Below are 21,840 nucleotides of genomic sequence, written 5' to 3' on the forward strand. Positions count from 1 at the left end.
TTCCAAGAAAATTCATATTAAAACTACATGTATATATATATTTACAGTAAATTAGAAATTCGATGAGAAAACGTGTCGAATAAGAAGTAAATAAAATACTTGAGAGAGATTATTCGAAAATTCGCGGTCCGTAGTGCGCATGCGTGAGCAGTTCGATGAACGCCGTGATGCCGTGACATCAGTCGACGATATTACGCGGCGGTGAGTGGACGCAGTTACACCCGTTCCATACGGAAATAAACATGGCGTCGTGGGGAATAGTAAACTGTGTTTAGTTCCTGGATACGTGAGCTTTTTGGATTTCAACGGGTTTGGAAATTGCCGTCACGGTCTGACATCACGTTAAATTACTCGCAAGGATGTTGCCTGACTACGGTTGAAGTTTGGCCAGGAATCTCGCGCTGAAGGTAAGTCAATTGAAAAGATACATTTATTCGGAGACAGGATTACCTGTGTTTTGGAAAAACTGGTCCACGATATTTCAGAAATGCGACGGTTCAGTTGACACGACCAACTGCGTTACAGAATTTCATTTTTCTTGTGTTTATGGATGTCCTTAATTGTTGCGTCGCGATTACAGGTTTTAATTGCGTAGAATACAGCTAATTATCTACTAGTAACGCACTTGGTCTCTGTGTCGGAATTCATAGAATAATTTCTAGTTTAATTGTGGTCAATTCAAGAAACTGTTACGCTGAATTTTGGCTGATTTTGGATCGTTAATACGTAGAATTATAGTATATTGTATTTCATGTTTTTGTCAAGTAATTTATAAAATTGAAAGGTCAAATATTATTGTCACTTTGACGATAGTTAAAATACTTAAAATAAGATGTTATCAATAATAGATACGATTTTGAAAGATATAAGAAATAAACTATCGATATTAACATCGAAAATTTAAGATTACCTGATTTACAACAGTTACCAGGTACTATAATAAAAAATGCCTAATTTGGACACGTTATATTGAGGGAATATTTTTTTTTTTAAATGTAATTAGCACAGCACACTGAATCGTATATTTCGTATATTATTTCGATAATTATTTACATGTATTGCTCGTATGTTTGTGCACTTTTAAAAATAAGATTCTTCAGCAAAAGTTACTGTACAAATGGGTAAATTACGTTCCGGCTCTGATCTAACGGCTGCACCTGAAGAATGTTACGAGCAGCTTGATTGTTTTTATATATACGACAGCAGATCCGCAGCGTTAGGAAATAAACAATTTCCACCAGCGAGAGGAAACTAAAGCCCATGAAGAGTCCCAATAAGCCACCCGTGCTTGCTGTACAAAGAGAATTCAATTATAAGAATCTCGAGACTCCCGAATAGCTATTGAAAATAACAAGGAACCTTGATAAATAAGTAGAAAGAATGTGCAGGAAAATAAACGAGGATCGCAGTCGAACGAACGAACGAGGCGAAAGGGAATTATAAATCAAATGGGAGGCTGTTGATTAGTGACCTTGAACGGTCAATACATTGAGAATAAAGCACGAGGATGAGCATGAAATCACAGATGGGCAAAATTTAATTTGAATCGAAACGCTTATTCGATCGAGTACTTGCAACTTTATTTATTCGTCACGATATATTTTATTTTTAATTCGGTATTCGTGATTGTAATTTTAACCAGCAATTTTGTCCATCCGTAGATCAGGTGTCTGAGAACGTACTCGTAAAAAAAGAAACGTCGATCGAATTACTGAAATAATATCCAAGCCTTATCTCGGTCATCGAGTTCTTGCTCCGCATACATAACATTCGAACCGGTCATTTTTTACTACTTACAAAGGAACTCCGTGAATCCAAACAGTTCGTTTTTCACGTATTTGGTGAACTGGGACTCGACGAAAAATAGGTGAACCACTGCCATGTTCTCGCTGTTGAAAAAAGAGAATTTCAATTTAGACTATGGGTCGCAATAGAAGATTGCTAAAAGATACGTCGAAATACACGTTTCCTTGTTAAAATGAATATATATATATATGAATAATTTTCAGATGCCCTTGACTCATGAAATTGCAACTAAAATAGCAATAGTACTCTATGGGCCTCGTGAAATCGTACATTTGCCTCTAACATTCTTTTCTATCCCTAAAAATAGATCCAGAAGACCTGTTGAACGTGCCTCATACTGTACATAAAATCTACATCGTGGACTTCAACACAAAATGAAAATTACGTGAAATATTTTTTGCTCTTCTTCACATAGCCCTCGGCGATATTGAAGTTGGGAACTAATTTACTCTGCGAAATCTCGACGTTGTAGTTGATCTCGAAGCACCCTGGATAGCAGTTGCAGCTGGGCCTGTAAACAACAGCATCTTCAACGTTCAACTAGACGTTAATTCTATAGAGATGAATCGGAGGACTCACGTTCCCGAAACGTTTAAAGAAGTTAAGCCACTGTCCTCGTCGTAAAGTTTCATTTCCATCGCTCTTCGAGCGTTCGTCGCGCATGCATCGTCTTTCTTCTCGCAGATCGGCGTGTTCGAGGACTCTGCGAATAATAAACAGCTGAAGCATTGGGTCGCGGTCACAACCTCTCGTTCAAGCTAAAGAAACACGAAGCCTTATGGTTTATCGTGGCGTTAGAAATTACTGGGCATGTAATACTGGACGCAGTGACAAATTTTTTGGGTGAAGTTCGCCTCGCATTCCAATACGCAATTCCTCTGCGTGTAGGTCCTGTAGTAGCGCAGCTTTCGCTCGGTCGTGAAGAAGCACTTTCTCTTCTTCTGAGGAATGGAGATTATCGACATGCTGGCGGTCGATATCCGAGGCGTTATGATTACCCTGGTCTCCTCACCCGGGGTCACAGTGAACGCGAATTCGGCTATTTTAGGGGTCTCCACTGGGTTGTGCAGCAGCATCTACAAAAAGACTTACTGTGTTGAACAATCGCGTGCCACCCTTGTACCTTTCGTGTTTACATCTATTGTAACTAAGGGTTCTTGGGTTGGCAAGTGGCCTAGGTCACGAGAGACATGCATCTTTAGGAAAACAGTTATTGTTGTCGTCTGTTTATGTTTGCTTAGTTACTAAAAGTCACTCTTCATCCTTTATTCGCTATTTGGCAAGTCTAATCTTAACCGATCTTTAATTTGTTATTTGAAATTAATAACGCAACAAGTATTCAAACATCTCTGCTAAAACATTGATTACATCTTTGTATTTCACGTTAAATGGGACCTCGAGTTTCATTTTGTGTTAGAGGCCCCATAAATGCAAAACGTGTCATTGATATTATAATTATATTCGCGTAGGACGTGCACACATAACGCAACATCAGCAGACGTCCCTGCACTATGGCAACGGAGACAGAGTGGGGAAGGCTGTCTAAGTTACCGGAGCTTATATCGAACAATAGTGCTTTGAAGGAACTGGAACACAAATTCTGTTTCACTATTGCAAGCTGAATCCCTAAAATGAATAAATTATTAACCTTCTACAGAATTCTTTTCTATTCTTTTTATGTTCAACGAATAACAGATTCAAATTTTCTCGTACGCACGAAAGTAATAGTACCTTGAAACCCACGCTGGCAGTGGACGAACAATAATATTCCGCTATGTCCGCGTCGAGGACCAAAGTTAAACCGTAGAATTGTCCAGCGCCGTACGGCCTCCATGGCAGAGAATCGGCGGCCACGTTTTCGTCGTAGCCAGTTTCAGGGTTCCAATCGATGCTACTGTACGGGTACGTGATGTTCAGGTCGGGCCAATCTCGTCTGGAAGGTACATCGAAGATACTAGAAACTTTCCTCTAAAGTGAACTCCCAGGATCAAGTAACTAAAGTCGGAGTTACTTCTGCTAAAACCAAGGGTGTCTGGGTTTAGTCTCTAGGAGTCTCTGATTCTGGATTTTGAAATTGTAGCTCTATTGGACAATTGTCCTACTATTTGTAGCTTTAAAAGTTAAAAAGTTGACGTTTGGAGGCAGATTGTTGGTTTAAGGACACTTGAGTGGCTCTGGATACCATCTAGCTAGGGGTTAACTTCTCTCTTTTACTCATTGGCAGTCGCATTGTTATGTTTGAAGGGCATAGGGACATGCCTGCAGTCACGCTATCTCTATATACATTTCAAACAAGGAAAGTAATTTTTTACCCCATCTAAAATTCTCGTCCAACTGTTATGAAAATTACTCACGGATTGTAAAATAGATATTTCCTGTGCACAGAGTTGAAGTTGCAGCATATTCCCTCATCGGTCATAGTAGGATTGAAGATCCTCGAACATTCGGTAACGTTACCATGCCAAGAGCACAAATGCAACATCTCCGTGCAGGTTTGCGACATCTGTCGAAGAATTAAAAGAATCGTCGATGGAAATATCGATACCAACGAAGGAATTATTTTTATTTATCGACGATACACTTTTACAGAATATTTGTTCGAGGGGAGAGAAATTAATTGCAACAATTTTCGTATAAATAAATGTAGTTGGATACAAAAGTGAGTAACCAAGCACGTAATTTAATACGTACGAACATAATTGCAAGGGCGACACCGCGAAAGATCATCGATGGGGATCTTGTTTACCATAAGTAGATACGTTAAGATAAGTCCAGGATACTTGGTTGTACAGACAGAGGGCAAACAGCGCGTGTGTACACTCGATTATCTAAATAAACCACAAGGTAGAAGTGTATCGTAATATGTTACGTACATACATTGATCATAAAATGCAGCATGCTACTCCATGTTATCGTGCTCTCATCGAGATCGAAGGCCGTTAGGTTGGAATCGAAGTTGCATCTGTCTTCTAACAACAGCTTCAGCCGTGCGTCATTTCTATCAACGAACAGTCGTCTCAGTATTTTATTTTCGATATCTTCTCATATCTAGCATTAACATAAGGTTTGAACAAGTAATCGAATTCAATAATATCTTTTATTCAGTAATAGATAAAGAAAGTACTACTTCTGCCATGGCAAAAAGATGATTAATAGACTACCCAGTTGGTAAACCGTTAGTATTTGCCTTTTATTTTACGATTATCTCATTTTACCATTGTCGATCGACTATTGCTACGTCGTTGTAAATAACATAGACAAATGTTCTGCTTACACGATACCCGTGCGTCGATAGTTTCTGTATTGCTCACCCAGCGTTAATGCGCACTGCGTCGCTATTTTTCACATTGTTCATGTTGCAAAGGGTGATCGAGGGAAACGGAATTTCGTTCAAGGATGCAGATTCGGGGCTCAAGGAGATGATGATAGGCGACAAGGACCATTTCCAGTACAGATACCAGATGTAGTAACTGGCAGTTGCAACCGCAAGCGTGAACGAGATTATCCAGAAGATTCTGAAAGAAAAACTGTGATTCTTCAAAATTCTTCAAAATTCTTCAAAATTCTTCAAATATTTCAAGAAAATACTCTCAAAAAAAGTTTAATTAATTTTTTTCTTTTTCTTGTTATGTTTTCAGAAGCATCCACGTTGGAAGGGACGGGTTGAGTACAGAATGAAAATACAAATAAATACAGTTACCTTTCCATGATCGTTAGGTTTGAGTCGCCAACGTAACGCAAGCCATGAAGCGAACTGTTCGTGCAGTATTGTTTCAGAGAATTGTTTATGTCTGAATTGTTAAAACACTGTTGCACATTTTCATGTTTCCTATTAGTTGGAAGATACATGTTTATTAACATTTCTTAGTACATATTGGTCTCTTTTTGTTGGAATGGAATTGTTATCGTCTTCGTAGCGAATTACCTTATATTCTTATCGTCGTCGTGATCGTAATGTTGCAGCATGGAGGTGTCCCTCTTCGACACTGCATTTTTATTGGCCCTCCATCTTAGCGTCGTGTCCCTTGATCGATACATGATCTTGAAAAGTATTTATTTCGTATAAAGTTTCGCATTTTTGCATCCAAATTTCTTATAACAAGTATTTATTGTACAATACTTTTTTTAATTACTTCACGAATATTTCTGCTGATCTACATTTACTGAAATGTCTTTGATTCTTTTTCCTAGTTTTTCCAATCTGAACATAACGACCACTAGTACTTCGAAAATATTTAACACGAGGAAACCAGAATGCTTTTACAATTACCATTTAATCAAAATACAGTATAAAAGGTGGGGATAGTTACTTATTTCGAGACAGAAAGCAGTTGCTTATTTCGAGACAATACTGTAATACTTCACCTTCACCGACCCTGATCGCACTTTAAAGTTCTCCCTCGTTGAGTATCCTTCCAGTCGTTGGGATTGCTTGTACGGGTTCTGCAAGTGAACCGTGTTGATAGAATAAGGTAGATTCAGATCGTGATTTCTCAAATAATTCAACGTGGCCTTGTTGGTCGTCTTGTAAGAAGTTTCATCCGGCGCCGCTTCGTTTTCGTGATCCGTTCTCGAGTAACCTCGATAGTAGAGCTTGATCGGCATCGCATCGGTGTCCAGATTGCTATAATAAATTCACAAGCAGAAACTATCGCGGCTTTGAATTCGTCGCGCGACGATCTGCCACTCTCCGGGCCAACTTTCTTCAAAAATCGATCGAAGAAAAAGAATCGAGTTGAATTCTATTTTTGACTTTCCTAAAAAGAAACGTTTCTGTTGCAGAAAATTCGACGCAGGTCTGCGGAAATTCAATGCGGATCCTATTTGAAGCGCAGGAGTTTGGATACTTTCGAGATTGTCGAGAAGTTTAAGAACACGGTCTCGTTCGAGTTTGCGAGAGGCCTCGTTTGGTCAGAAAATATTTTCACGCAATTAGGGTGGCTGGGAAAGCGTTTAGGGCGTTGTAAACCATCTGTGAGAGATGTCTGTCAACGGACTGGGGTTGAACGCTAGCATGGGCATCCTTTTAACGCCGACAGGACCCTCACGTGCCGATGTGTCTTGTTTTCTTTAGCCATAGTGCATGCGCGATGACACAGATAATGACAGACGGCTGTGTTTTATCGTTTCCCCTTGAAATAGATCTTTTGTGCACTTGGCCAAAGGGATGACGAGGTGCACGCGGTCTAATGCGATGTCTATTCACGCTTTCGTCGAAGGAGCTCGAATAATAAGCCCGATAACAAGTACATGCATCGACAACCCTCGTCGAGCAACTTTCATTACTGTCTTTCGAATATCAAAAAAAAAAAAACAAACCTTTACTTTGGTAAATCAGTTCTCACAAAATTATTCTTGTAACTAGTCTAATGCTATCTATCAGCTTTATTTAAGTCGTTACAACATTTCAGAGAAATGTAGACCTTCTTCTGAGTCGAGACAAAATTATTTGGCTGCTCAAGGTTACCCTACTGCGAATCGTGTCAGCCTCCACTTACGTCCAATGAAGGGAAGAAGCGAAGGAATGTGAGACGAAGTGGGAGGAGCCATCATAATGAATATAAAATTAAAATTAATATTATGCTAAAATGATATCATTCTTCCTGCTCGGCGTCATTTGTAAACGACTTTGTAAGAAGAGTACAAGGTCGACCAAACAACGTACATCGTTTAAATTGTCAATTCTCTGTACAGCTTTTACGATCTCCCAGCGAGATAAGAAACGAAGTTACGAGAACGTCGACGATCGTTTCACATTACGCGAGAACTACAACCGCTAACCGCCTAGCGAAAATGTTAACTATTCTTCACACTCTAATGGGACTTCTCAAACACGACTGTTCGACAAATACCTTATCTATATTAAACGCGAGTACATTATACAGTTGTCTAAGCTCAGAAAAGGAAGTAATGGTACAATCTTAACTCTTCAATTACTTATTATATTTATAAGAAATCTCAATTAATCATATCATAAGACAAGCTTTACAATTTTTAAATTTTTATTGACATTCTTCAAACCTTTTCAAGGATCTTTATATGTAATGTCGTGTCTGTAATACATTAAACAATGTACACAGTAATTATTCACATAGCGAAAAGTCCCATTGTTAATTACAGCAAATATTCACGGAAACGTTTAGTTTTAAATAAATGTTTCTTGTCTTATCAAGATTGCAAGTAAATGCTACCCTCAGGACACGAGAACGTATGCAATAAGTAGGAAACTTAATAAAGCTTATTAAATGCTGAACTAGATCTAATTTAGAAGATAGAGTGGAAAGACACACATGGCCTTTAAAACTGCATTGGCGGTAGAGAGCTTCTACTAGGTCATCATTGTGTATTTTATGTTAATGGCGCGGTGGAAGATAACAATGATTGTACGCTGGAAAGGAAAACAAACTTTTTAAGCTCCATTCTGTCTAATTAATGACATTTTCACGTGTGCTTGAGTTACTCTGACCTGCTCTTGAAAATGTGTTCAACGAGCCAAGACAAGAGTGTGTTGATATATTGATACCATAAAATAATATTTGTAGCAGTTGAGTAACAAAAAATACTTCATTACACAATTAAAATTTGCACAAATTTCAGTTGCAGAAAATGCCGCAGAAGAACAGAAAACGGAAGTTAGAGGGGGAGGAGCAGTCGATAGCCAACTGGGAACAGGAGAACATTTTCCGAGATAAAACCAGAGAGGAAATGGAATCTATGTGGGAGGTACTTAGCCCTATTATTAATGATGTCTCTGAATTTCACGTAATGCTTAATGTTTTACACAAGTATTTGTGTTTCAGCTACCACAAATTTTTCATTTTCTTCATCTTACCAAGGAAAGTCTGAATATACCTCATTTATCTATGTATGAAATGGAACGTATGCTTCTAATACCAAGAGCTTCAAAGCAGTTGGCGAATATCATGACATCCTTGTTAAGGTAAGGAAATACGTAATCCAAAGAAGTATTTAAAATGACATCAAGTGAAAGGTGTTATAGATTGTGATAAAGTTTCTTATGTCTTTTAACTTCAGCTCTCCCATCACCAAAGCGAAGTTGAGGAAGATACCACCCATGCCATACGAGTTCTGGACTAACATTTTAGCCTACAAAATAAAAAGCTGGTTCAAAGTCTACGAGGGAAAGCATCAGGATGCCGTCAAAGTAAGCATTTGCCATTGTCGCATCATTAATTGAAACGTGCATCCGTTATGCAACAAATGACCTCACAAAATAGAATATTTTTATGCACAGATCGCGATTGTGCATTGCAGTGACAGGAAATGTGATCAAAGATTTTTAGGTTCTAGAAACCATTGGCGTCGAACCAGAATTCTGGAACATTTTTCCCGATGCCCCTCTGCTGAATGGGAAGGATTTCGAGGAGTTAACTTTCAAGCAAAAAGTCTGGCTTCTGAAAACAATCTGTGATACGGTTATGGTACGATAAAAAGAATTTGATTAAGCTCACTACATAGAATGAAGCTGTATAATAAGCAAATACATTAAACTTCTATCTTTAAGAGAACAAATATTTTAGCACACTAGGAAAACTGTGCAAGAGGAAATAGCTAAGCAACCATGGGAAGACCAGTTCGAAACAGTCTTAGGAACCGATCGCTACGGAGCAAGATACATTTATTTTCCACAATTCCTTAAAAGTGATCTACGAATATATAGGCACTGTCTCGATAATAAAATCCTATCTACGGTGAAGGTACTAACCGAGATAAATTAATCGAACATACCGTTGTGTTATGTGATTTCTTCTAATTATTTATTATTGTTTCAGCCCATCAAGCCAAAGTTGAAAACAGGTTTAGGAAATAAAACACTGGAACAGTCAGATTTGATGAGGAAAAGAGCCAAGCACAAAAGGAAAAAATCACGGTGGAGCAATGGTTTGCCTTCAAGATCGAGAAAAAGAGTAAATAAATGCGATGAAAAGATTCTAAGCGACTGCAAGTGCACTAGCGACAGTGCTACAGGCTCCTTAATTAACGAAGACACAAATCTGAGTAGTACAAGCACCTGTAATAATAATAATAATAATAACAACAATAATAATAATAATAATAACGACGATAGTAGTAATAATAAAAATAAGAAAAAAGTTAATTTAGACACCGTCAATGGGAAAAGGTCGAGAAGCTTATCGAAGTGTTCGGAAATGAGTACAGAGTGCGGTAAGACGCACTGTACAAATGTAAAGTCAAGCGGTTATGACACGAATAGTTCAGTTGAAACGTCTTCTGATTTAAGTAAGCCTGAGAAAATGTTCAAGGGATTCTCGAATAGCAGTAACGAAAAATGTAATATAAAAATAATTAGCGGTATATTGGGTAATTTAAAAACGAATCAAAGCGAGGGGAGGGGGACAGACGATGTAAACGCATCTTCGACAAATACCTCGCAAGATAAGTTAGAGTTGAACTCGGTGAGACAATATTTAGACACAATAGATCTCTGTACAAGTAAAAGTGAACCCGCTGATAACCTGTCCAGCGTTTCCAAGACTGACGATGAGAAATTGAACGAAATTATCAGTGCCGAATGCTTCAAGTTGGGCGACAAAAGTTCCAGTAATTTTCACACAGTTAGAGAAACGCACCAAATATCAACCATATCAAAATCCGACGACGAAAAATTGAGCGAAACTCAAAGTGGTCATAGCACACCGGAAGATAACGCTAGTCTTGTCGAAGAAACGAAGGAACATGTTCAATTTACGACTAAGAAAGAAAGTAATGGGTCTGTTGAAGAATCGCAATCGGGTCAAAGTAGCAAAAGTAGAGATAACGAGATGGAATCTGAGAAGAAACAGAATCTTTCTTTGAGTGAATTGAGGTCGATGTTGCAAGAAGAAGTGATGGAGGATGATCTCTCATTCGACGAGGACAGTGAAATTGGATATAACCTTCGAAGAACGAGGAGTGAGAAAACGCGGGACTGTAAACAAGAAGTGGATGATTTTAATGGGATGCTATTGGAACTGAGTGCTTCGAAATTTCAACTCGTAGCAGACAGCATTGCTTCACTGAAGGACCTCATAGCTTCCTTCTTGCACAAGAACGGCAGTCCGAGTGCTGATACGGATGATGACGTATGTAGATCAGTTTTCATTTTCATTTGAATTACTTTTGTTAGTTAACAAAAACGAAAATATTGTTCAAAAAAATAAAAAGTATCTCATTAAGTTCCATTAAAAGAGATCGAATTTTCGGTCAAAAGAACCAGATTGTTCATTAAGAAAGATGGTGTTAAAAAATATACAAGAGGCATATTGCGGTAGAGGAACGATGGATCTACACTCACGTCAGTATTTGTGTAAACAGTGTCGCGGTCTAGAAATTTCTTGCTTTGTTTACCTACAATCATGGTTTGCTTTGACCCCTCTGACATTTTACTTCTGTCGAAAATAACGCGTGGACAAATACCTCAGTTACTCGCGAACTGTCTGCCCAACAACGTCGAATGCATTGCTGTAATAATAATTTTTAAAAAGTTGTAGTAGGTTTTTTATCAACGGAACGGTATCATAATGCTTCGCATAATGTCCCGCGTCGGGACCAAGAGAAGTGAAGTGTAAGGATAATATAAGGCCATTGTGCGACGTGTTACCATAAATCAGTGTTTGGCATTAACCAACTAAATTTTTAATTAATTGATCGATCGATCGAATGATCATTTTTTCAGAATGAGGCTATTCCTCTGTGTGAACTGAAACTGGTCAAGAAATTGTCAGATCTACTCGAGTCTTTAAAGGAAATGGAACCAGCTATCTGCGACTCATTGAAGAAAGCCAGAGCAAAACTTCAAAAGGAATTAACCAATTTAAAAGAAGGGTATATTTATTTTTATTTATATCGAAGCACGTGATGTAATAATAAAAGGAACATCAAATTCTACCGACACCATTCATTCCATCATGTTAAGTTTAATTTGGGAATAATGACCTCTAAACACATGATATATATTGAATATCTTTGATCTTTACGTTCTTAATTGTAAGTCGTATCACCTCGTGAACAACGCATAATATTCCCAAATTAAACGTTCATTCTATATAGAACCTCTAAAAATTGCTACAATCTGTTTATGACCATTAAGGGGGGAATTCATCCGCATTTTTTTAGTAACGTTGATTTCTTTGTCGAGCAGACAAGCTGCTGTATGTTGTAGCAGTATGGAGTGTCAGGACTCATCTGGGGAGGGTGTCGGCTCTAATTGGTGGGTTCTTGGATCGCAGGGCTATCCACTGCCAACTTCCGGAGATGCATCGTTACAAACGTTATCGCAGTCTACCCTATCCCCAACTGGCGCCCAAAGCAACACCGTCAAGAGCAAAGAATGCCAAAAGGAGCACACCAGTCACGCAGAAGACAGTAAACACGAGCCCCAAGACCACAAAGAACGTCAAGGCGAAAACACGCAAAGCGAGTCACAAAGAAGCGAAGACAATAGCCAGGAAAGCACAGGAGCCGAAGAAGAGTCCAAGGAAGATTCGAACTGTGAAGAAGGTAAAAGAAGCAGTAGACACAATCTCATAGAAACGTGTTACTGTCTTCATTTATCGGTGTTCATAAATGATTTATTGTTGTTACTGAAACAGGACAACAAACACGAAGAGTGTTGCGAGCACGCGGCATCTCCTCCTACACAGAACAATTTTATTCAGACGATGAGATCGAGGAGAACAAGCTGGAAGAATGGCCCAACCTTGAGGCAGTCTATGCGGCTCCCAGCGCACAGACCGGTGCATCCACTCCTCACTTTGGTTCGAAAGTCAAACTCGCTGATGGTCGGACGAACGAGGAGGACTCAGACCAAGAGTGGATTCTACCGAGCTCTCGCAAAAGGAAAAATAAACGTCCGTGTAAGTATACCAGTTTACTATAAATATAAACAATACCTTCTACTGATAACAATAACTTTTATTATATTCTTTCAGCTGCCAATAGAAGATTGAAGTCATTCGAACATAAATTACAAAGCATCAAAGTAGTCGAGCTACAAGAGGCAGCGGAATCGCTGGTAGCTGCTCCTTCGACTGTAAAAATCGACAAAGAAAAACTTGCAGTCAAAGAAGACCACATAGGTAACCTAGAAAACTCTACCGATTCGACAAAAGCTTCCAGTCCTAACGCCACCGACAATCACGAGGCTCCAGTAGAGAATCATGAACCTACGGTAGAAAATCACGAAGCCGTGGCGGAGAATCAAAACCTTGAGAATCACGAGGCTGTGGTAGAAAATAATTTTAAACAAATAGTGCCTTCCTTAGAAACGATCAACAAAGTCGAGAACATTGAGAGCGTGCATTCGGAATTGGATATCAAGGACGAAGGCCCGATTTACGACTACACTCCGTGTCAGGTCGACAACGGTTACACTGCGAACGTCAACGCCAATTACATGATGATTAAAACTGAGCCTAATCCAATGAATTATTACGTGATGCAGCCGAATGCCGCGACTGTCGTTTCGCCCAATACGATCGTGCAGCATGGATCCGTAGTCTCGAATATCATACCACAGATGCAGCAAGGTTACTACGTTCACGGAGGGCAGAATTATATCATTCAGAATCCTCAAACTGGTTACGTTCCTCCTCCATCGTTGCAGCCTCAAGGGCCACAGATGATAGCTCCTCAACAATTCATCAATCACCCTGGTTACATGCCATACGTGATGACAGCGCCCCATCCGCCACAACGTGACTTCCTACCTGCCAATCCTCATTTTCTTCCACAGAATACACATCAACATCTTCCTGTTCCAACACATCCGAATCCCACGCAAAATAGATACCCGCATCCACAAAACAGATACCCATCACGCCCGACACCCAATCCACACCCAAATGGCGCGGTTATAAGAAGCAATATGCCTATCAGAGGGACTTTTCCGCGAACTAATAACGCCAGACAACCCAGAAACCTTCCCCAGCAACGAGTGAATTCTGTCAAATCACTGAAACCAAGGAAACCGAGTGCACCTTCAGAAAATGCAACTCAGAATAAATCCAATTGTTTGATCGTTCTCAGCGACAGCGACGACGAGATCGAGATGATCGTTACTAAGAAAGCAGGTTCTGAAACGGGGAAAGCGAAGACCACGCCTCGTAAAAATGTTGTACAATCTAGGCAGAAGCCAACTATTACCTCAAACGTCACAGTAGCCACACCGAAGGGTTCCATACCTCAACAGATAATACAACGTATGAGCCAAGGTGGCATCTCTATAACGCCTGTGAAGCCTGCTCAGCCGGTTCAAAGTCCGAACACGCAGTTGGTGGTGGTCGTTAACGATACTGGAAGCCATTATGCCTTAGCATTGCCCAACGGAAGCAAGCTCATCCTCACTCCTGAACAGGTGGCGCAGATTCGTGCTTCGAACGGTGGAAAATTAATTTTGTAAAATGAAATTTCCTCCAAACGGAGATGAACTACGCGAATGAACGTTTCGTGAGTGAATGGTAATTTTCGCAAGGGAACGTCGAAGCATATACGATCGACGCGTGTACAGTATGTCTCGATGTTTCCTTTGTTAGTAAATTGCAAATGGAGTGGACGGGGTGATGCACTTTGATCTCTTTCACTTATGTTATGATATGCTTTCCAAGCTGATGTTCCTGCAATATATAACATAGAGTATGATACTCTTCTCCCTCTTTTTATGCTTGGTGAATCAATTCGTAATGGAGTTTTAAAAGTGAAATATTATTAAGATAGACGAATACCTCTGAAAGTATGTGCGACTACTAATTTATGTTTGATTGAAAATTCAATTGATTCTATTACGTGTGTAAGTCGTTTGAGAAAATTGTGCAAGTTAGTTACATTCGATATGTATATCAATTTTTTACGTAGACAGATTTCTTATCTGTTTCTATAAACTACCGAAACGTGTTTATTAGTAACTGATAATTTATGTTATCAAAAGTGAATAACAAAAGTGTATAGCTGTACTATACTATTCTTTAGTATGTGATATTTCATTTATGAATATATAAATTATTCATATTATTTTATATATAGTTTGTATATTTTATAATAGTATATTAAACATTAAGCAAATTGAACGAGAAATTTCACCTTCTACAATCATTTTCGTTTAGATTTATAAATATGAAAAACTTCTTCCTCGCTGAAAAGATTTTTGTTTTTCTTTCTTTTTAAATTATTATATTTAAGTTTCGTGCAACTGTTTATGTAAGTACATCATCACCAAAATAGTCTAACTAGTAAATGTTGAGTTTCTAGAGGGAAACCATATGTATATTTAAAATAGTTTGTTTAATATATTGTATAAATTATATATACAGTATTTTATTTTAAACTCCACTCTGAAACATTCCATTATGTACATTAACTAGTGTTTCAAACGATTTTATTAAAAAAACTGAAGAATATATCAAATGTGTTCAGGTAAAATAATATAAAAAGAGACTTGCTAGTGCATTGTATATACAATCAGTAATATACAAAATCAAACATCATATTTATTCACATATATTACTATATCTCTTTACAATGCGTTATGTTACAAATATATTACAAAAATATGCTAAGAAACCTTTGTACACTTTACAGTGAATAGGAACGTTAAATACTTTAATAACAACGAGCATGCTTTTAAATAAGATCGAGTCAGACTTTTAAAGCGAGAGAAAGTTACAGGAACTTGAATTATTTACAATTAACATTGCCAACATATTATACAAATTTATCAATAAGACAAAAATCGATTGAAGAGTTTGAAATGTTACGAAAGTTGAGGACATCAATTTATCGATGGATTAATGGCAACAAAAGCTTGATTATTCGAACTTGTTCCGTTAAGATACTCTCTCGGGATGTTACGACGTAAAAATGATATTCTAAAATAATCGTCGACAATTTGTCAATAAGAGAGATACGTATGGAAGATTGTTCTCATCGCCTAACATTTTAAATCTGATTTTTATTCTTATACAGATCGCTATCAAAAGTAAGAAACCTTGACAGACGTGCTCCATTGTAAGGTGTTACACTTCCTGGCGGATGTAGTCTCGTCTAAAACAAAGATACATATATGACACTAATGTACAAACAGAGAATAAGTATGAGAAAAATTGAAGAGAATAGGTAATTATTTTATCCTATTTCTTTCTAGCTGAGACTTAATGTGAAGTGCTACCTACCCCAGTGTACACATCTCTGATGCAGTCTTCTGATTCACTTCACGATTCAAGGTTCCGAATTTTACTTTGAGTAATAATATATAGATCTTATAATTTCTTGAATTTTATTTTTATATTTAGAGACATAAAAGAGCTTCAACATTGTAAACTAAGGTCAACTTAAAACAAATGAATTTCTTTGAAGTAAATGATGAAACAATTTGTATTAATGCAGCGAAATTTTATTCTTAGTTTGTGAAACAAGCTAGCATTCACGTGTACAAAAGTATCGAATGAAATCAACCGTTCACGACGTAATGAATAATGCAAAGTTAGTGAGCAAAACGGTTATAAAAATATCAGGAATTACGTAATATCGCGTAAAACTAGTTTCTGATCTCTCGAAGCAGCTTTTGAAGGCATCGTATGGCGGATTAATGATCAATTTGCCCAACTCCGTTATTGTTAGTTTTATTAATGTTATTGTCAAAAATACAGAACACCCACCAAGCTCGGAAAGTACAGAGCACCGGTACAGTTTAGTCCCTCTAATTCTAATATTTCAACATCAAAAGGAACAGTCTGAGAATATCTTTTAACGTCCAATCCTACCAGAATTTTACGTACAGTAAAGTAACGATAATAATATAAATTAAATGCTTTGTACTATTACAGACTATGGTAATCGTACCAGTAGTCACCAGTGTAAAGCTGTTTGCTACTGATGCTTTTCACCTTAATTATCTTGCAAATGTTAACTAAGTGATCGTGGAACTAATATAATTTTCTATTTTCAGGATTCATCCAACCGTTCAGGCGAATAGCAGTGGACAGTCTACTTCAACTTTCAGAAAAAAAAAAAAAAGTGCTTTACAATTATGAGACTGTGGGATGCAAGCTTGAGCATTAATCGCGCATTGCAAAATTGGCACACGCAGTTTCGGCCGTGCAGCACTGATTCTCATCTATTTCTTGACGAAGTCATCCGCAGCTTTCTCATTCCCTTCCGCGTTTCTGAATCGCTTCTGCAAGAAAAAAAAAACCGACACCAATCCGTTACACGTGATGGACACGGCGCTACGATGATCGGATGATGCGTGCATCTTGGGTAAAACTGACATTCGCTTGGCATACTTTTATCGTGTGCTCTTCAAGGTTCGATTAGAGACTTTTCGTTTTAATGAAATTCATTGTGCAATTTTATTTTCGTCACGGTGGACACAAAGTTAGTTTGGATAGAATCAGGAGGATCCAAGAGGGCCTTCTGAATCATGTTGTTGAAGAATACTTTAAACGATATCGATGAAGTACCCTTAAGGATTAACATATAATTAATGTATGTACTTAATAGTCTCTGATCGAACCTCGTGCCATGGAAGTGTAGTCGCGTTAACGAAACACGCCATGAAATGCGGCTAAAGCACACAAGCCCCGATAATTTTATATGGAGACCTACATTTCAATATGATTTCATCGCTATAGTTGGAAATTCCTGCTTTAACTTCTTCTAGCTCGCTCTCTACTTTACTGTGAAGCGCGTAAACTTCTGCATACCGTATCGTTCGCATACTAATACTATATTTGTTGTTTTTCTGACGACTGCTTTCGACGAAGAAATTTCAGTGGGCCTGGTGATCTCATCGATGACGACTCACCATGATTCTGTATTTCTCTTTGCAGGCGTACTCCGTTTCGTCCACGTCGTTGTAACAATCACTTTTGTAATCTGGAGGTATCGGTTTCCCCTCGAATTGGCACAGCTTGGATAACGGTTTCGCGTTCACGATCATCTTCTTGAAACCCGTTGGCTTCTGCTGCGGGCAGTAGAACACGTCTGGGGTGTTTTTGTCGAAGACGATGCTCTTACGCATCATGTCGCCCGCTTCCGCTGTGACGAGGAGGACCTAATCAGATACAATAGAGTAAACTGCGTGACGCTCTACGAAAGAAGATTATCGGTTCGAAGCTAAGAGACTGCACCAGCAGATAATGATAATTTCCAGTTGATAGAACAGGCTATTTTTCTATTAAAAGATAAATCAGTAGCTCTGCAATAACTAGGAATTAACGATAATTTAGCTCTATTAAAAACATCTTACGTGTACCTTAATTTAAAAGAGAGAGTATCGCATATTTAAAGCATATTTCTCCGTTACTACTCTGTAATTACGAGGGGGTCTACGTCCGTGAAAGTATCTTCAATAGGCCTTAATTGAAACAACATTTGAAACGCATTTTCTCCTGTTTTCCCCGTGATCATGAGAAAGGTACTGTTAATACTCTATTTGTTTTTAATACCGTGAAATAATTATTCGCAAAACAATTTGTAATATTTATAGCGGTATCAAAATTGTTTGGACCAGAGTGTCTTTATCTCGACATAAGAAAACAGACGTTTGGTCCATCGTGAATCGATTATATGCACTTTACAGTGATTCATACATCATTTATCTAACTTTCCATTCGTGAAAGGATCAATGTTCCGTGAGTTTATGCAACAGAGTACAGCGCAGAATTGGTAAACGATTTTCCTTCTGAAGTTGCGTAAAGCTGTGACAGAGGAAGAAGGAAAAATATGGAAATGGTCCGAGAGCGTGGCCAGTGCCAAGACATCGTCATTTTCCCGATTTCTCTACGTGATTCGACATGCTTCGAGTTAAACTTACGACGAGCACGGCCACTATACTGCAAACGTGCGCGGTCCCTGAAAAAAGAAAGAAAACACCGACTTCAGTTTTGGGTAAGTATTCCTCTGTAATTTAAAGGTAACTGGTAATGCAACGCTTGTTTCACTGAGTGAACGATTGCTACCATGAAAATAACCGCCTCATTTGCATCACTTTGCACGCATTGAAAATATAATTGGCAATTTTAAACAGGTTTCATTCGGTGCGTGAAAAGTTGTGCAAGGGAGCGCGTGAACGTACTCTGTCATTAAGCAGACGTAGTAAACTGTGAAAACTGGGCCGTCTGGTAAGGGAGTCAATGCCGTGCGACAGACAATCCCTTTTCCGACGAGTCATTCTTACGGTCTTGAGGACAGAGTCACATTGTCTTCGCGGTACAAGAAAAACAACAATTAATTATGTGAATAAATGTTTCAGAATCGCGTTAAAGCCTGAGATAGATCAGCGTGTTCATGGTGAAATGCAAAACAGTTGCAGGAGCAGCAGTTCCCTTGAGCTAATTTTTTGTTACTTTACCTATTCAATTATGAGAGAATATAATCACACCGTCTTTGCAATGTAAGGGAAATGATTGATTATGCAAATAAAAGCTTCAGAGGTGCGTTATAGCCGGAGGTAGATCGGTACGGATGAATACGAAATAGTTGCAAGGTCAATGTCCTTGAACTGATCTTTGACTCTATTATTGCGAGTGGGAGGATACACTCGGCCAGGCACTATTTTTATCCGATCTACCATCGATCCTAAGCAGCGCTCAAGCACGTCTTTTGCAAGGACGACGAGGTCGTGGTTCCGCGTGGTGTGTTTGATATCAGGCTGCTCCTGTTTCAGGATACAGATCACGCAGAACCGATACCCTTCTGACATTTCGTTAACAAGATACGACACTTGCATAAACGCGACCTGCTTTTCTAGGTATACATTTTAATTTACACCTCATCGTTTAAAAAATAGTAAAGGAAGAAAGTTAAACAAACTATATCTATACTTTTCTAAGTTACAGATATTTTTGCTTCCCTTCATTCCGCAAAAGGAGAGAAAAATCAACCTACTTTAAAACGTGGATTTGCATTCTTTTTTACTCATCAAGATGTTCTTGTTCTTTTCTAGGTCAATGCTTAACGAGGCGCAAGCATGCGAGTGTTACGAAGGTGATCGCTGATTCACCGTTTACCAAAATAAAAAAAAAAAAAAATGCGTACAGTGTTACATCATACGTACCACGGTACTTTCTTTTCGTGGCATATAATTCGTAACTCAATTATTTCGATCGCTACCAGCAAGCAGACGCGCTTCAACGTTACTTTTCCTTTCTGACATTTGTCTGTGACATTTGAACCATCATTCGTTCGCCGCGTAGCGTACAATGAAAGCCACCATAAATTAACTTCTTGATTAATATTAATACATAACGCTCGAAATTTAAAAATTAATATTCAATATGTAACGTTGTGCAATGCTACTTAAATGTAATATTTAAAATAATACGAGAAAAATATATTCCTGCAGTTGTCAAACTCTAAAAATACTTGTTACAACTATATCTTCCTTAAAAATCTAAAGCACGATTCTTCCGTCTTTCAGAAAAATACCGAACAACTAAATTCTTCTTTCCAACGAAGCGGTCCAGAACGTTATAGAAATTTAATATTAGCAAAGTTCTTCGAATACATTGAGCATGGTAATTTTGTATCGTTATAGCCATTTAGATGCTATTGTTCTGTCAGCAGAATAGCGTCAGCAGAGCGTCTAACATTATGAATACATAGCGTGTCTCATCCCGCATACCTTAACAAGTATGCAGCGTGGGTTTCGTCTACAATTTATTGCTTTCGCGGCCCAAACGAGTCCCAACATGCTCGAGGTGTTCACTGCCCAACGCAGTATCTGGACTTTTGTCCAATTGGTTTGTGCGAACAGATCAGTTTATAAGGAAAACTTACCCATGCTGATGATCGCTTTTTGCACGAGCAAGAACACCTGTTGATCCACGCGAGACGGCGTCTCTTGGTTGACTGAGATCGCAGCGGATCCGCGCTACCCGGAGGCTCTGAAAGTGAATGCCGTTATAACGTACAGGACCTCTAAAAAGCAATGGACTAACAGTACACTGAGTCAGGGCCTGTTGGTGATCCAATAAGACATGGATCACTTATGTTTCAATTAAAAAAAAAAAAAAAAAAAAAAAAAACAGCACAGCCACTGAGCTTATTGTAGGAAATCAATGGTAGTTTTTCTTATTATTATACCTTCTCGCATCTATTTGAGAACCTGTAGCATTATTAAAAACAAAACTTTTTTGTATAATTGCGCATAGAAGTTCTATATAGGCATTGGAATAAAAAAAGGCTATGAATAAATAGGCCTGGAATAGAACAGCCTTGGTAGATAAAGTGTTAAGTAGAGTTTTCTTTTAATACTTCTTTTCATAAAGAAAACAAAAATTGTATAGCCAATGTAGTTTAGAGAAATGGAAAGATCAGTCACTCAAGAGGGAATGGAAGCCTAAGATAGATTAGTGTGTAATGAAGTACCGATATCAAATGTAGTATTGATACATTAAATGAAATCTTTTGAATGAATAGAAGCAGTTGGGAATTTTTGATAGCGTGAAAACAAATGGAGTGGGTGTAGCGTGGGTGGACGGTCCTCGTCCTTCCCATATTTAGACTCGATAGTGTCATCAATTTGTGGTGGGCTTTTTCTCAAGGATCGCTTTTTTTTTAATTAGAATACGTGCAACGGATGCGTTGTCACGCAGCGTTCTTTTATTTTGTTATTGTTTCTATATAATGATATGTACTGAATGTTCTTTTACCAGAATTGATAAACTTCACCAAGGACAAGTAATGCTCAAGTAAATCCAAAGCAATGTCTGAGGCATCCATAAGCTTATTTGGTTCAATAAGAGTACACAACTCTTTACTCTGTACGCTCTCTCCCACTTTAAATACATGTTTGAATATAACATTATTACTTTATTATATTAATATATCTACATGATACTTCTACATTGCAGAAGTATTCAGAGAAATGGTGTTTGAAACAATTCTGCGATACTTTACAAATGGTTTCTACTACATTCTTTCACCAAGAGAATAAATTCTTCATGGGCATTAATTACCAGTTACTACTACACAATTAAACGACAAATTGAAACTAATAAAACAAAAAACATAAGA

At 38.2% G+C, this 21,840-nt stretch overlaps 3 protein-coding genes and 1 long non-coding RNA gene across 9 annotated transcripts; 2 read left to right on the forward strand and 2 right to left on the reverse strand.

The window, feature by feature from the left end:
* The first annotated feature begins 163 nt into the window (after positions 1-163).
* On the forward strand, positions 164-15,127 carry LOC128875649 (myb-like protein O). Of its 3 annotated transcripts, XM_054121412.1 has the most exons (12): positions 164-407; positions 6,589-8,309; positions 8,404-8,529; positions 8,607-8,746; positions 8,842-8,971; positions 9,111-9,248; positions 9,348-9,524; positions 9,600-10,910; positions 11,504-11,652; positions 11,969-12,327; positions 12,420-12,683; positions 12,759-15,127. In XM_054121412.1, exons 3-12 carry the CDS (start codon positions 8,413-8,415, stop codon positions 14,225-14,227), a joined length of 4,254 nt encoding a protein of 1,417 aa, XP_053977387.1. In that variant the 5' UTR covers positions 164-407; positions 6,589-8,309; positions 8,404-8,412; the 3' UTR covers positions 14,228-15,127. The 3 variants fall into 3 exon arrangements, with proteins under 3 accessions (XP_053977387.1, XP_053977386.1, XP_053977389.1); XM_054121411.1 differs by lacking the exon at positions 6,589-8,309; XM_054121414.1 differs by lacking the exons at positions 164-407; positions 6,589-8,309; positions 8,404-8,529; positions 8,607-8,746; positions 8,842-8,971 and having other exon boundaries at positions 9,332-9,524.
* On the reverse strand, positions 775-6,595 carry LOC128875650 (pickpocket protein 28-like). The gene is made up of 12 exons (XM_054121415.1): positions 6,172-6,595; positions 5,732-5,847; positions 5,507-5,635; positions 5,118-5,321; positions 4,684-4,804; positions 4,161-4,309; positions 3,538-3,739; positions 2,612-2,882; positions 2,386-2,509; positions 2,192-2,317; positions 1,798-1,889; positions 775-1,291 (listed from the first exon to the last, which is right to left on the reverse strand). Exons 1-12 carry the CDS (start codon positions 6,409-6,411, stop codon positions 1,107-1,109), a joined length of 1,959 nt encoding a protein of 652 aa, XP_053977390.1. The 5' UTR covers positions 6,412-6,595; the 3' UTR covers positions 775-1,106.
* Positions 15,128-15,289: 162 nt separating the features above from the next.
* On the reverse strand, positions 15,290-20,722 carry LOC128875652 (uncharacterized). Of its 2 annotated transcripts, XR_008456860.1 has the most exons (5): positions 20,602-20,722; positions 18,638-18,675; positions 17,627-17,875; positions 15,993-16,996; positions 15,290-15,864 (listed from the first exon to the last, which is right to left on the reverse strand). XR_008456860.1 is itself a non-coding variant. In XM_054121423.1 (4 exons), exons 1-4 carry the CDS (start codon positions 20,603-20,605, stop codon positions 15,760-15,762), a joined length of 396 nt encoding a protein of 131 aa, XP_053977398.1. In that variant the 5' UTR covers positions 20,606-20,722; the 3' UTR covers positions 15,290-15,759. The 2 variants fall into 2 exon arrangements, 1 of the variants encoding a protein (XP_053977398.1); XM_054121423.1 differs by lacking the exon at positions 15,993-16,996.
* Positions 17,885-20,595, forward strand: LOC128875654 (uncharacterized). Of its 3 annotated transcripts, none has more exons than XR_008456863.1 (3): positions 17,885-18,711; positions 18,851-19,216; positions 19,490-20,595. It is a non-coding gene; the product is annotated as an uncharacterized LOC128875654 (long non-coding RNA). The 3 variants fall into 3 exon arrangements; XR_008456861.1 differs by having other exon boundaries at positions 18,851-18,944; positions 19,076-20,595; XR_008456862.1 differs by having other exon boundaries at positions 17,885-18,238; positions 18,311-18,711; positions 18,851-20,595.
* Positions 20,723-21,840: the final 1,118 nt, after the last annotated feature.

The sequence above is a fragment of the Hylaeus volcanicus genome, chromosome 4 (assembly GCF_026283585.1).
Source record: "Hylaeus volcanicus isolate JK05 chromosome 4, UHH_iyHylVolc1.0_haploid, whole genome shotgun sequence".
In the NCBI taxonomy this organism is placed as follows: domain Eukaryota; kingdom Metazoa; phylum Arthropoda; class Insecta; order Hymenoptera; family Colletidae; genus Hylaeus; species Hylaeus volcanicus.

Excerpts from the sequence above, each read along its gene's own strand:
- LOC128875650 (XM_054121415.1), bottom strand. The coding sequence starts at position 6,411 with ATGCCGATCAAGCTCTACTATCGAGGTTACTCGAGAACGGATCACGAA. Across the intron at positions 5,636-5,731 it reads GACGACGATAAGAATATAAG|GAAACATGAAAATGTGCAAC; the intron begins GTAATTCGCTAC and ends TCCAACTAATAG. Across the intron at positions 2,510-2,611 it reads CGTCCAGTATTACATGCCCA|AGTCCTCGAACACGCCGATC; the intron begins GTAATTTCTAAC and ends TATTATTCGCAG.
- LOC128875649 (XM_054121412.1), top strand. The coding sequence starts at position 8,413 with ATGCCGCAGAAGAACAGAAAACGGAAGTTAGAGGGGGAGGAGCAGTCG. Across the intron at positions 9,525-9,599 it reads AAATCCTATCTACGGTGAAG|CCCATCAAGCCAAAGTTGAA; the intron begins GTACTAACCGAG and ends TTATTGTTTCAG. Across the intron at positions 12,684-12,758 it reads AAGGAAAAATAAACGTCCGT|CTGCCAATAGAAGATTGAAG; the intron begins GTAAGTATACCA and ends ATATTCTTTCAG.
- LOC128875652 (XM_054121423.1), bottom strand. Across the intron at positions 17,876-18,637 it reads GTATAGTGGCCGTGCTCGTC|GTCCTCCTCGTCACAGCGGA; the intron begins GTAAGTTTAACT and ends GTATCTGATTAG. Across the intron at positions 15,865-17,626 it reads AAGAGAAATACAGAATCATG|ACGAGACTACATCCGCCAGG; the intron begins GTGAGTCGTCAT and ends TCTTTGTTTTAG.